At 42.9% G+C, this 15,584-nt stretch overlaps 1 protein-coding gene across 1 annotated transcript; it reads right to left on the reverse strand.

The window, feature by feature from the left end:
- Positions 1 to 14: 14 nt before the first annotated feature.
- LOC309690707 (aryl hydrocarbon receptor repressor-like) lies at positions 15 to 13,102 on the reverse strand. The gene is made up of 3 exons (XM_082507991.1): positions 12,684 to 13,102; positions 2,475 to 2,665; positions 15 to 70 (listed from the first exon to the last, which is right to left on the reverse strand). Exons 1-3 carry the CDS (start codon positions 12,740 to 12,742, stop codon positions 30 to 32), a joined length of 291 nt encoding a protein of 96 aa, XP_082364117.1. The 5' UTR covers positions 12,743 to 13,102; the 3' UTR covers positions 15 to 29.
- Positions 13,103 to 15,584: the final 2,482 nt, after the last annotated feature.

Here is a 15,584-nt window from a genome sequence, read left to right on the forward strand (position 1 = left end):
CAGCTGACTCAGTCGCACAGCCTGACAGCTCACGAGCCCAGCTGATCTCTCGCCGCTCCTCCCCGTCTCACTATAAACACAGCGGAGGGAGACCATCATTAGTACATAAACACCATCAGCTGTTCTTACCGGCCTCGCAGCGCCGCCCTGTTGAGCCTTCTGCTCCACTCCTCCCCGGCAGCTGCGCCCGGGGCCACGCCTCCGCCACACAAACATCAAAGCTCCTTCACGTGATCAGGGCTGTCTGCAGACACCTCAATGCATTTTGCCACAGCAATATAAAGAAACGCACAAACACTCTTAGAACATGCAGTGAATGCACTGTTTGTAGTCTCAGTATAAACATGCCACAGTCACTTCCAGCTGCACCATGCAAGAACCGCATTAGCTGCTCAAATGGATGCTTTTCAGAACAACTCAGATTTACCGCTCAATGATTGAATAATAAACCATACAACACAGCAATCCGTGCTTTTGGCCTCATGATAATAAAATAGTTCAATGTAAGCTTCATATGGACTTTTCTATTACAGGAGTAGCTGCAGCAAAAGCAGGATATTCTGTGTTTGTGGCTGAAACACATTAAAGTCCGTGGATTCAACGCCTTGTTTGGAGATATAACTGTTGACTTGAATAAATGCTGCGGCGCCTGACGGTCTAATCTGATGTTTCCCCGACAAACATCTTTTTTGGCTACAATGTGAACAGCAGCATTTTAAAGCAGCAGCATGGAGCAGTGACCTCATGCTGTAGTACTTAAGCATTTTGCCTTACATGAAAAAGATCTGAGACCGGAACGAAACACAAGCCCACCCTCAGAGGGTCGAGCCAGTGTGCTGGTCCTAAACAAACATCAACAGGAGGCTTCGATTCAGACTGATCTATTTCAATGTTAGTTTTAGAGAAGAAGAAGAAAGTTGTACGGTAAAATCTGAAGTCCTCAAACTCTTGATCGTCTTAGTGCTTAGCTAACTGTGAATGCACTGGGAAAGTCTCCTACAGACACGGGAGCCTGTCTCACCTGTACAGACAGAAAGGTGGAAGAGGAATGCCAGCGCTCATGTGATAACATGTAATATCCATTCACACTGCAAACAGCTGGGCTGACAACAAGCACGCACACTTTTCACACACTGTCTGTTTAAAGTTGCACAGCATTCATAATTTCACTTGGTTTCAAAGATGTCTGTTACTGATAAAATCCGTCTTTGGAATTCACTTTGTGCATTTTTACCTCTACTTCTGTACGACTCCTGAACCAAGAGACGCAGACACCTGGAGATAAGACACTTCATGTCTATTGTTAGAGACAGCAACTTACTCAGCAGTCTGTCAGGAAACAACTCGGCTAAAACGTCTGTCGTACTTAAAGACAGGGATCCTCTGCAGCTGTGTACGACTCACATGTCATTGACTTTCTTCTGACTCATCAGCTTTTCAAAGCCTGCACGTTTAATTAAGGTGCAGCAACTCTTAAAAAGCATTTGAGAAATATTTGAGGCTGTTGTGGGTGTTGCTCGGAGGCAAGGTGGGGTCAGGTTAGCGGCAGTGAGGATGTGCCGTTTCCTAAAACTGGATTCCTGCGTGCTTCTCATTCCTGCCTCAGCTGTCAGATGTAGTTCAGTCACTTCCAGTGCTGGCTTCACTGCGCCCAGTTATCAAGCTTTGTCTACCTTCACTCCCACCTTAGTCTACATTACCTCATTCATACAAGTGTTTGCTTGTATTCATTATCAGTATTTTGGACTTTTGTGTCATTATTACGGTTGAATTAAAAACTCTAGCCTCTATACTGATTTATCTCTCATATATACCTTTCACTGCGTCCACTGTTTCATGCCTACTGAGTCCTACACGTCCCCCTGTTGGACTGACAGGGTTCTAGTGACACAGTGCACCTACATCTGCAGGGAGCTGCAGACAGCCTATCTGCAGAGAGCATCTGCTGCCAAACGGAGGCAGTGTCCAAAGTATGTGGTCGAACCGGTCTGTGGGCTGCTCTTCCTCGTGCTGTTGTTGGTCTCTGAGAGCCGCAGAGAACAACTAAATCATATCATGCAAAGAACAGAAGGGAAACTGAGTGTTAAAGACAATGTAAAGTGTGCACTGCAGCCACTGCAGCTGCATTTCATACTGCACTCTTTATCTTTGATGCCTCTTGCATTTCTCCTGATGCTAAGCTTCTTCTCTGTTCAGGTCGGCTTGTCAACCAGCCAGCGTCTGCTCAGTGCAAGGTCGAGGTATGCGCTGTTGGCTTTGTGTGGTTAAACACATTTCTCAACCACAGTATTACTCAACACAAGAGTCGGTAAGACCAGACATATTATCGTTTACTCTGTGGTACAAAGAGCAGGCTGTCATGTGTTTGTGGCAGCGAATGTGGAGGTCAGAGTGGGCTTATCATCATTTCATTTCACCACACAGCACTGACATTTCAACAAATCTTTGGATATGCACTTGTGGCTGGTCTTTACCTTTGAAGAAGCTCTTAACCCTCAGATATCCCACGCTGAGACGGAGGACTGACAGCTTGTCCAGGCGAGAGCGCACCTCCTCAGGAAACGGCAGCAGGTCCATCAGCCTGTCAAGCTCCCCGTTCAGCCGATCCCGGTGGCGCTTTGACGGGTTGGATTTAACCACTGCATTGCCCTCACTGACCTTCTTTCTGAGGAATTACAAGAAAAAAATCTGGTTAGTGATTTCATGGCAAAATATGAATGAGCCTGGCTAACCGGGGTGCAGCACGGCACATGGATGCACTGAGTCAGCCGTGCATCAGAGCTGCATGTGTTACTAAACCGTGACGAGACAAACTCAGAGCGAGAAATCCAACTCTGATGCTAACATGACACCAGAGGAACATATCTATTGTTCTAAACACCAGAACAAAGCAGACTGGCTGTTTTTTCCCAAGGAAACAATCTTCAGCTCAGGATAAATAGTACAGACAGCAGTTTACCAGCTACACATGTTTCTTTTCTTTTCCAACTATTTATTTATAAGTGACTTATGTATGTATGTATGTATATATTGTACTATTCTTAGTTAGCGTATTGTCTGTCTTGTCTTAATGTTGGTTTAAAATGGAGCACTGTAACAAAAAATTATTTCCCCCAGGGATCAATAAAGTATTCTGATTCTGATTACACAACACACGTTTCCACAAGTCATTCGATCAGGAGGAAGACCAGTTTTTAACCACGACACCCGCGGACATCTGTTTGACCACCCATGCTCAAATGCAAAGGGGGAACTCATGAGGCTCACTGGAGATACATGTCATTACTCACAAATCACAAACACATGCTGAACTGGGAGGAAGACCAAGTGTCAGTGAAAGTGAGCGATCAGCACTGTTATCATTCCTTCAGTGAACACCTGCAAACTCACCGCACGAGGAGAAATACCGCCAAATGTTCATAAAACAACCACCTGCTTAAGTCTACACGGCAGCTCACTCGTGCCAGGATCACCAGATGGAGCAAAAGCGTGAGAAGTCTCAGGAATGACAATCCTGCAGTTCAGACAGTAAACATGAAACCAAATTTGTGACAGATGCTGTTTCAGGTTCCAGCAGCGTAAGCCCAACATGGCCTACGTCACGAAACTACGAGTTATAGTCAGTCATGAATGCTACAAAGCTTTTGCTTTATTTATGTGGAAATGATCAAAGACCCTACTCTTATATTTTGTCTTCTTCTACAACACTTTAAACTTGTAACATCCAGAATTAAGATTTTAGATCGTTATATATGTTCACTATTTAAAAACAGCTGTATAATCTCTACATACATGTTTATGTCAGAAAATAAATAACAGCTGAATATCCAGTAATAAAACAGAAACTGTCAGCTTGACAGAAACAATCACTTGATTTATGTTGTGACCATTGAAGCACACACTGACTGATATGGAAACAAATGATCAGGATGACTTCTTCCATGTTCTCCCTCCTACTTCTGTGCTGAACAATAACCTGGGATTTAACTAACCAATGTATTTTAGAGATTGTTCTAAACGGTCTTTCTTGTGATAAATCACATATTTCAGACATGGATTAATTCTTATAACTGACACCAGCGTAGTGTCAACTGACCCCCAGCAACTCTAGCCATGAACCATGACTTGATGTGAGTCTGTCTGAAAACCTTAAACTGAGCAGGATTCATTATTAATGAGTAAAAAAATCATGTGTGTGATTGTGTGGATGACTGAATGTAGTGTAAAGTGCTACACAAATGCAGGCCATTTACCATTTTACAAAACTTCCACAATAATATTACGACAGGTTAAACTAGGGTTTGCCTTAAGCTGCATCCACACTCATGGCAACAGACTCATGGCGAGTCACATTTCAGGCTCTGGTTGCCCGGTTTGCTACCAGGTCATGTCTCAATCAGTGGTATTCATTACTCTCATTACTCGTCACTTTTTTCAGCTTCCCGTCCACTTCCTGATGCCGGCAGTTATTCACTTGGAGTTGTGCTGTCTACCAACCGAGGTTATCTCTTCTGCTGATTCAACAGTTTCTACATCTCCTACAGGAAATGGTAAATGTGTTGATTCTTTCTACCCTCCCGGAGCATTCAAAGCACTTTATACATTCATACAAGCACCATTTCTATCTAACAGTCACACTCGGCATTGGAGAGCAGCTTGGGGTTAGTATCTGACCCAAGGATATTTGACTGGATTAGCCAGGGATTTAACCATCAACCTTCCGATTAGCAGATGACCTGCTCTAGCAGCTCTCCCAGTGTATCTTTGCACTGTGGTAGTCATGCGTCCTCCTTTTCTTATTCTTTTCTGTGCTTTATGGTGGATGGCGCCACCAAAAAGGACCAGGATGGAGCGCCAACCAGATAATTACTGTTGCTTTACATTTTTATAATATGTATATTATCGACATATTATTTGTAATTAATTTTGCAGTTACGGTCATTATCCGGTTGTTCAGTCTGATGTCACTAGCTGTGTCTGGGCCTAAACTCCGCTGCAGGTCCATAAATCAAACGATCACTGTGGCATTACTGAGAGTTGAAAAACTGTCTAAAGTATTTCATCTTTAATAAAATGATCAGCGTTCTGCTCTACCAGGTGTAACAACTGAGTTTAACATCCAGGCATCCATGAAAACGGAATTTATGACATTTAACGGAGTTAGAAGTTAGCAGGAAGTTAGCTCGCTAGCTTCTATCTAAATACAATATAGCATGTCCTGACTGCGGGGTTTTGGAAACAAATTAAAACGTACAGCTCTGTTATCACTTCCAGCATAAATGAAGACAGAAAACTAAACAGCAGTGACGTTTGTAGGGTTACTGAAGTTGGGCTAGCTGGTATATAATGATGTGCTACGTGACCGCTAGCGACACAGCTATGTTAGCATAATATAAACAAGCTAACTTTTTTTCCACTCGATAAAAGTTACCGTGAGTGTTCTCGGTGGTCAGGAACAAATGTAATCGCATGGCAGGATGCTGTAAAAGGACCAAACTTCAGCCAGGAGAACAACTGAGATAATCCATCCACAATACGAGGTTAGTCATTCATATACTGCTGCATGGGCTGGGCTGTAGTTACATCCTAAGGTTTTAAAAACTGAGCTTAAATAAATGATTAGCGGTAATAAAAGCCGAGGGAGGTCAACAGTGATCACTGACTGTTTTAGGAGCTTTTTGAGATCAAATAGAAGAAAATGCATACAACACAACACAAAAGCCATATTAAACTACTTTAGGCCCGGAAGCAGGATTCGTCACGTCATCACTTAACGACCGGATACTGTGACACCTCAACATGAAAGAGTTCAATTCATATGAACAGACTCGTCAGGGAACAGCTGTGTCTCTACAGCCGGAGGCTTTTCTTCAAATCTTTTCTTATGAAGTGGAACCGATCAGTAAACTGTGTTAGTCTAATCACATTAAACCACTTGGTTTACCAGTAACATCCCCTTCAACTACTACTGTAGCATATTTAGAGTTTGTGGCTGTCTTTCTCTCTTTACCAAAACTCTGGTTAATGGCAGGTTATTAAATTTCCTCCTGCAGCACTAACTCGACTTACCCGAGCTGTACCTTCCCACAAATGGTGCAAGCCTGACTTCACTCTCAAGAAATGCAACACACAAAAGGCAGCGTTCAGAAGCATTTTTTCCACTTTGCTTTGCCATGGATCACAGGGTTGAAGACATCTGGGGACTCGCTGTATAAATGGTAAATGGCCTGTATTTATATAGCGCTTTACTAGTCCCTAAGGACCCCAAAGCACTTTACATATCCAGTCACCCACCCATTCACACACACATTCACACACTGGTGATGGCAAGCTACATTGTAGCCACAGCCACCCTGGGGCGCACTGACAGAGGCGAGGCTGCCGGACACTGGCGCCACCGGGCCCTCTGACCACCACCAGTAGGCAACGGGTGAAGTGTCTTGCCCAAGGACACAACGACCGAGACTGTCCAAGCCGGGGCTCGAACCGGCAACCTTCCGATTACAAGGCGAACTCCCAACTCTTAAGCCACGATCACCCGTATAAAAGGAAGATGTTTTAGCATATCTGTTAGGATTCCTCATCTCAACAGGGCAAAGCAGGGATATGAACCCAGAGTCCTCCGTCTCAGCTGTAAGGCAGCGCTGATGCTCATTTGTCTGCTCTGAACAGGCAGCGCGTCTGCCAGATGCAGAAGGATGACTCGGTGGTGCAAAAGTATGAAACACATGCTGACAAACACAGGTGGCAAAACTGGAAGCAGAAGAGTGTTCTCGACAGAGGAAAAAGAATACTTACACTAAATCCCACGTGTTCTACATACATGTGAAAAAAGACAGAGACATGACAAATGAGTGACAGTGACAATACTGGAGTCAGGACCACGAGAGCTGAAAGAACATGGTTATTCCCATCTGCGGCTGTGCGTTGTGACCTGTCTGTATCCACTGAATCACACGAGGAGATCCCCAGCACAGAAAAGCTCAAACATTAGTGACAACAAGATGTAACATTAAGTCAGAAACAGCATGAAAGGATGAGCTGTGGTAGAGGTGGGTTGCAAAATGGCTTGCAGATGCACAGAAACAGCTTGAGTAGCATGGCCTGCATGAAATAACCATTTAGGTACGTTGGAGGGCATCAGCTGAGATCTGAGGACTGTGTGAGCTAAAGTAGCCTGAATGAACTAGTACTATGCCCGACATCGCTATAAAGAGAAACGATAGAATCAGAGGAAACCTCTTCAGTAATAATTTCATCTTCAGCATTAATCCTGTGTTTAAGTCATAATCAGTGGGAACACTGTGTTTTTGGTGGTGGAAGGAACAGGAGGAGTTTTTGAAGATTAATTATGTGTCAGTTCAAATAGTTTTGCTCCCTGATTGCAAAGTTTTAGGAGAACATTTTAAAAGCTTTTTATAGAAATGTGACATTAACGCACTGAATGTTGGTAGGGATTTGGAAGAAAAGTTTCCTCAGGCCAGACCTGTGCAGGAGCTTTAAAAGGCTCCAGGGTGGGACTGCTTTCCCACTTTGAGCCCTCGTCTTTCACTCTGGGAGTAAAGCACGGAGGCAGGCAGCTGCTCTGAAGGCACACGGGACGCAGAAATGACTCTGCAGCTCTCTGACCTGCACCCTGCTGGTTATATTTGATGCACTCCACATTTATTGTGCATATTTTCTGTACACACATTGGTATTTCTGCTGAATGGTAGTGTTGACAGCATACATATTATTTGCACTTTATCTTGTGACACCTCAACATGAAACAGACGTGAGTCATTAGGGAACACTTCTCTGTGTGTGTTTGGTGGCTACATCCTTTGCTTTCGGGGAAAATAATAAAAAAAGGTTAAAAGCGTGCACTGTTTGTGTACAAGTGAAAATCGAAACAAAGGCCACAGAACAAAGGGTAACGTCCTGCCACACCTCTTATCAGCATGTCTCTGTGTTTTTCACAATCCCTTTAGATTACAAGTCAAAAGAAATGTTTGCACTGCAAGTATATTATCCCCATTAATAAGGACACAACTGCTCACTGCAGCGAACGCATGCTGATGCTATAAAGCGCACACCTTTAATCCATCGTCACTCACTGGAACCACCACACTGAACCTTTAATCCACTTAGTCTGTGTTGAGTACACATTCACACACAGAGAGAGCAGCAGGTAAGGAGCCCTACACACTACCATGGAACCAGACTCATCTCAGTGCTCGTGTTTCACCTGCTCTGTCAGGATGCCTCTGGCCCGTCTCCTGTTCAAACACACAGAGCCAATCACAGAGCTTTGCCTAATATGGCTCAACTTTGATTGGTACTAGCAGCACTTGTAATCTAGTCAAGAGCTCCACCTTTTTGGACCAATCTGATAAGGGACACCTGTAAGATAGTCCAGGATGGAGCTGTGGATATAAATGTACATTTCTTCGTGTTAATATTCTTAGTCTGTAAAGGCTCATTTTGTGTTTGATAGATGTGATAAACAATGAATTCAGTTCTGTTTTCAGACGTTTTACAGGTTTTGATTACCCTGAGCGCCCTGAGCCACTTTACAGCATGAGCCAGCCTCATGTATCTCCGTACCACTCTGCCCTCCCCAAGCACACCTCACTTCTTTACTAACAAAAATGACCAGCGGTGAAAAAAGTAAAGGACACACACACACACACACACACACACACACACACACACACACACACACACAGAAGAATGTCCAATCATCAGTTTGTGTCCTGAACCTCAAGTGCGTTCAGTTTATGCAGCAGGACAATGACCCAAAATTCATATCTCGATATTTTTTAGCTGGATGGCGATATAAGATATATATCTCGATTTTTTTTTTAAAGCTATAAGTTAAGAACAAAAAGAGAGTTCTTAGTCACACTGTGTCCCAGATGTCACACGGGCACTTTTATTTACATACAGCGTAGATGTACATGAAGAAATTACTCAAAAATAAATTATCAGCATTTATTAAATAATAATGCTCCATAAATAAAAGAAAACAATGTTGTTTTTGTGCATAACAAAAAGCTCACAATTGTGCAGTCAAAATGTAAACTAATAGACGCTGAGCATAATAACAAAGAGACAGATTTCACAGCTGCACCACGTCTCTGAACAGTTGCCACTTGTGGTCCTTATACACACACAGTACGTATCACTCCGCGAGGCTCAGCTGTAATCCTCCGACAATCCATCAAGCGGTGCAGCTCGTAGCTTAGCAAAGTCATATTAAAACATTTTTTGACAGATTGCTGAGCGCTGTGTCCCACATAAAATCGGTTCGCGGTCAGTAAGCACAACCAGAATTCATACATAAGGCGCACTGTCGATTTTTGAGAAAATGAAAGGATTTTAGGCCGTGCAGCTCCTCCGGGCTGCATGTCGTTAGCGCGGTTAGCTCGCTAACACGTTGACGCCGTCCAGCCCCACGCACGGTAACTCGCTAATGGAGATTTTCCGCTTTCATCTTGTTATTGCCTGCAGGTGAAGTTATGGGGGAGGCGGAGTTGTGTTCAGTGAAGGAGAGGCGAGGCCGAGTAACGTTGCGTAGAGACAAAAGTGGACGAAAGAGAGGCAAACCTGCGGCTCCACAAGTATAATTATAACGTAACATAGACTATATCGATATAAACGATATGGTCACATCTTATATCTCGTATGAAAATATATCGATATTTTTAAAAAACTCGATATATCGCCCAGCCCTAAAACACACCAAAAAGAAGCTCCACAGGTAGAGCAGGTCATCTGCTAACTGGAAGGTTACTGGCTCAGTCCCTGGCTACTCCAGTCTGCATGCCAACGTATCCTTGGCCAAGATGTTGAATCCCAAGTTTCTCTGTGATGCATCTGTTGGTGTGTGAATGTGTTTGATAGAATGCACAGAAAAATGTGCTTGGAGGTTTTAAAGTGGCCAATCAAAGTCTGGACCCAACTCTGACTGAGATGCTCAAACATGACCATCCATGCTTGGAAATCCTCCGTGTGGCTTCCTCTTCCACACCGCTGTGAAAGGCTCGTTGGCAGTTATCATTAAAGCCTGACTACAGTTCACACAACCAGGTGTCAGGTTTAGGGAGCAACTACTTTCACATGTGGCCAGGTAGGTTATGATTCCTTTTTTTCTATAATAAATGTATAATATTAATATTTATTAGATGAAATGACATCTAAGTGTGACAAACAAAACAAAAGAAATCAGGAAGCGTGTGAACAATGTTGCTTTCACACAGAATAAACTTGGAAAATGCAGAATATTTAACATAATAGACAATGGCAAAGGAGACTGGCAACATACATGGTAAGAATATGGATGATAAAACAGATTGTGGATGGACAGATCTGCCGTGGAATGTCCCTGTGCACTGACCACAGCTTTTTACAGTCAGGCTCAATGGGTCCTTTGTGCAGCTGAGCACAGCTGGCCGTCCAGGAAACCTCAGTCCTCACTGCACAGCCCACACTTTCAGAAACACAGACGTCTACACACAGGCCGACTCTTTATTTTGGGATTTACACCGGGAACAGCCCATACACAATAAACCAGATCGGTATAATCAGACACATCAAACCCACAGTGTTCACTCTCAGCATCTGTGTTTAACAGTTTATGGAGCTGACTCCGTTTGCACAGGAGTCCCAGAGCTGCAGACAGAAGATTTTACTATAGTCTGAATACTTAAAGCAGAGCTGAAACACTTTCCCTACATTAGGAAGGGTTAGCATTGCAGTTTTTTGAAAAGCATCTTATTTGAATACAACTACAGCTGCTGAACATAACTGCAGTTCTATGAATATTTGTGCAGCCCTCTAATTTTCCTCTTGGTTACGGGCACACTCCCAAAACACAGTTATAACCAGGAGGTAGGGGAGGTTACATACAAACACATAAAAATGTCACTTTCAGTAGCATTTGTTCAATTCAATGTCTTTTTCTACAAATGTCTGCTATTTATGTAAAATGATGTTTCATGCATCTTTATTACTGTAACTTAGAGCAACACACTTATCACTATTTAAGTAACCGGCTTTTGTTAGTGACCAAATACAATGTAAGAAGAAATAAATCCAGTTTTACTGTTTGTGTATTCCAACATATTTATCCTTCTGATGTATTAAGATAATTCAGCCCAACCGTGTTACAGTGAAATTAACAGGATTCTAACTCTAAAAGCATAAGTGTCACCAACGTCCCCTCACAAATACAGTTAGAGTAAAAGTCATAAACAAGGCTAGTTGATGACTCTAGTATTACCACCTCATTATTAGACTAAACCTGAGTTGGCCAATGTCTGAAAACATGTCGGTGGTTAATGTATCGATGGGTCCACAGCCAGCTGCTATTGTGCACGTTTTGAATTTGCATGGAAGTCTTGGAAGTTGGTATTTAGGAAATTTGACTATATAGGTCACGCTAGTGTAACAATCTGCTGTATAATAAGGTTCACAAGAAAAAAACTAAACAGAAAAGGCCATAGTACCCAGAGTTAACCCCCCCTACACACACACAGACACACACACAGAAGCCCGTTCAGCTATCTTAGTCAGGACCTTCATTGACACAATGCTTTATCTAGCCCCTTCCCCTGACCATAACCTAACTGTAACCCTGACACTAAAACCACATTTTGAGCCTCAAAAATGCTTCAAACTTGTGAGGACCGTGGGTGTGTCCTCACAAGTGACTGTTGGTTCTCAAGTATAGTAGAATGCAGATTTCGGTGCTCGCAAAGATAGACAGGAACACACACACACAGGGCCTATCACAGCACAATAACCTGCAGGCAGAAACTTTAATACACAGACGCAGATTTTCATCAGTGCTAAACCATCAAAAGCTTACACTAAAAGACTCTCTCGCGTATGTAATTTGTAACGCACAGAAAGTCACAATAAACAAAAGTAACTGAAAGTAAGAAAACTCGCAATGAAATGATCAGAGGCGGTGGCCTACTTTTCATACATCTGGTTAACAAAAACAGAAGTATGTCAAAGTAATTTAAGTACCCGCGTGTTCGTGTAACTGAGCATTAAAAGCTAGAAACGCCAAACAATAGTGTGGAAAAGAGCGAGAAAGACGCACACGGCGCGAGGCCGTATCACATTACAATAACATCAGAGGCTCGCGCTCCCCTTCCTCCACCCCGCCCTCCCCGGAGCATCGCGTGAGAGCAGCAGCCGACTCTCAAACTTGATTGTGATTAATGCGCGAGGGCAAGATATCCATGCCAGATCCAGCATGGAGGCGCATTCTTAAGGTGGTCCTAAAGGAGGAACCCTCACACGCCGTCTCAGAAACACAGCACCACATTTCAGCAAACCTTACAAGTATACGGCTTTATAATTACACACAGCTGACTTGGCGATAACGGGAGAACACAGTCCACCTTAACTGGTTTAATCTGTCATTTCCACCACAGGTTAATTTCATAACTTGACAGCGAAGTAACCGAGAGTGTCGCACTTATAAAAGCAAAGCAGTGTTGAACTTCAGTCACCTTTCTATACTGCACAGAGATTTAAAGTGAACTACAAGTTAGTTCCTGCTTACGGCTTTTTGCCCAAAGTGAAGCCTACCGTCACCCTAACGCTAACACGTGTGCTCATAATGTTGTTATCAACAGCGGTAACGGCTATTATTATAAGGTAAACAGTAAAACAGTAAAAAGTCTTACTGTTTTAGGGCGGGCTTCTTCCTTTTCTTGTTCGCATAGGTCCCCGGGTTTCTCAGCATGGTGTCACCTAGTTCTCACAGCCTTTACGTTAGAATAACTTCAGCTCGTTCACTCCTCCACTCCGGGGCTTTCATCCATCCGACAGTCCTTTATTTAGCCTGTTGATCCTAATCCCAGGTTATAGACCTGCCGGGGTCCTCGGAGGGCTGCTGCCGCCTTGACAGCTCCCGTTGGCGGTCACTGTTGCTGACCTTGGTCGGCAGCGCAGTGAGGGTACGCGGGGTAGTGCTGGTAGGTTTACTGAGAGGGGAGCAAATGGAAAAATGTTTGGCACAGAAGTCTTGTGCCGATGTCCAACCCCTCTCCTTTGGATAAACAACGCCGCCTTATCATTATTATTATTATTCAGAGTCACTCGAGTTTTCGTTCTCGCCCTTACACGGGGCGTTTTCAGGAAACGTGTGTACAGTCTGTCGAGACAGCTTTTTAAGGTGGAATGGACTCATTGTGGATGTCGAGAACGTTTGCTTTTGTAACATCCACCATATTTGCGTCTTTTGAGTTGAAAAAAAAGTTATTTATTTGAGGTGTCTGACCAAAGCAGGTCGTGACGTCATGGCCATGGTGGCAGCAATCTGTCCTGGGGACTGTGTCCCCCTATCGCTCTCTCCCTCCCTCCCTCACTCATTCACACACACACACACACACACACACACACTGTCCGACGTTTTATTCTGTGAACACAGAGGTGTGTATATTTCATGTGAGCCAGCCTGTTCGGACCTTGATTCTTTGTATTGTGCAAGTCTGAGTAACCATTCCTGGTTTTCACTCTAAGAACTCGGGCAGCACATATCACTTTGATTTTATTAAAATTGAACTTTCTACCTATGTTCATGAGAAAACATTGTCTATTTAATTACTTTTACATTATTTCTGTGACTGCAACCGGTGAATGGACCTTCTGTCAGTGTCATTTTTCAAATGCAAATTTCTGTTTGTTCCAGGTTATCACAGAGTTTTTTATGCACAGTTCAAATCCAACCATAGGGCCTGAAAAATGACGCAACAACAGCTGCACTTCCTCTAGGCACAACATGAGGCTTGCTGCAGAAGTGAGACAGTCCAGATAAACTACGATTGTTTAAATTACAGTTTTTAAAGTTACAGTCTTATTCCGAAGGGGATTCAATTCATTTTTCACCTCAAAATTCTACACATTCTACACACAATACACTATAATGACAAAGTTAAAAATGTGCTTGAAATCCTTGCATATTTATTCTAAAAATATAACCTGAACTTAAGTATTCACAGCATTTGCAGACTTTTTTTTACGCATCTCAAGAGGTGTTCGGCTGATTCACAGAGCAGCCCTGAAGCTGTCCTTTGTTATCTTAGCTGTGTGCTTAGGGTCATTGTCCTGTTGGAAGAACCTTTGCTTCAGTCTGAGGTACAAAGTGCTCTGGAGCAGGTTATTATCAAGGGTGTCTCTGTACATCTGAACATTACTGAACTGTGCAAATGTGGAACAAGTGAAGTTCTGTCCATACTTTCCAGATGTATGGTTTTCTAGGTACCATTCAAGATGTTTGTGCATCTGTTTAGTTGAGTCGAAGTCTAGTATTTTATTAGTTTGTTCATGTTAATTTCAGATATTGAACAATTATGTAGGATTGCTTTCTTTCATTTGCACAATATCTCTCAAGTTAGAAATATCCTGTGTCAGAGAGACACTGAAAAACCAGTTCATGCATTTATTACTTCTAGGCTGGACTATATGTTATTATCAGGAAAACTCCAATTTATCGAAAACATGGCAGAAAGCGTACTGACGAGGACTAGAAAGAGAGAGCATATTTCTTCTATGCTGGCTGTTATGTGGTAGCATCCAGTCTCTCGTCCAAATATGGTCACTTCTGGCTCCAAAAAACTAACATGACTGCAGCTAAAATGACAATAGAGGCGTGGGTAACTTGCACATCTGTGAAGGCACCATTAATGCTGAAAGGCACATACAGGTGTTGGAGCAACATATGCTGCCATCCAAGCAACAACTTTTTCAGGGGTGTCCCTGCTTATTTCAGCAGGACAATGCAAAGCCACAGTCTGCATGTGTTACAACAGCGTGGCTTCGAAGTAATAGAGTGGCCTGCCTGCAGTTCAGACTCGTCTCCCACTGAATATGTGTGGCACAATATCAAGTGCAAAATATGGCAAAGGAGACCCAGGACTGTTGAGCAACTGAAGTTGTACATCAAGCAAGAATGGGAAAAATTGATGCTTCACAATTGTAGTGTCCTCAGTTTCCAAACACTTACTGAGTGTTGTTAACAGGAAAGGTGATAAAACACAGTGGTCAGCAGGCCCCGGTCCCAGCTTTTTTGGAACGTGTTGCAGGCATTCAATTCAAAATGAGTGAAGATTTGCAGAACAACAATAAAGTTTATCAGTTTGACATATCTTGACATATCTTGACATTTGACATATTTCCATATCTTGTCTTTGTGGTGTGTTCAATTGAATATAGGTTAACAAGGATTTGCAAACCATTGTATTCTGTTTTTATTTAGTTTAACACAACGTCCCAACTTCATTGGAATTCTGTACTATTGAAATTATACCATCATATTATATCATATTAAATATTGAAGTTAAATGTGAGATGACTGTGCCACACAGTGTCTGCAAAAACATCTAATCTGGTCTTTAAGTCTGATGTCATTAGCCATGCCTGGGTCCTAAACTCCGTCCCCTTCAGGTCCCAAAGGTCCCAAACGAACACTGCAGCATCACTGAGAGTTACAAAATGTCTAAATTCTTTCATCTTTAATAAAATGATCAGTGTTGCTGCTTTACCAGGTGTAACTACTAAGTTTAACATCCAGGCATCCATGAAAA

This window comes from Aulonocara stuartgranti, assembly GCF_965226115.1.
Source record: "Aulonocara stuartgranti genome assembly, chromosome: 16".
In the NCBI taxonomy this organism is placed as follows: Eukaryota; Metazoa; Chordata; class Actinopteri; order Cichliformes; family Cichlidae; genus Aulonocara; species Aulonocara stuartgranti.

Excerpts from the sequence above, each read along its gene's own strand:
- LOC309690707 (XM_082507991.1), bottom strand. The coding sequence starts at position 12,742 with ATGCTGAGAAACCCGGGGACCTATGCGAACAAGAAAAGGAAGAAGCCC. Across the intron at positions 2,666-12,683 it reads AAGAAGCCCGCCCTAAAACA|AAAGAAGGTCAGTGAGGGCA; the intron begins GTAAGACTTTTT and ends GTAATTCCTCAG. Across the intron at positions 71-2,474 it reads GGTTAAGAGCTTCTTCAAAG|TGAGACGGGGAGGAGCGGCG; the intron begins GTAAAGACCAGC and ends CTGTGTTTATAG.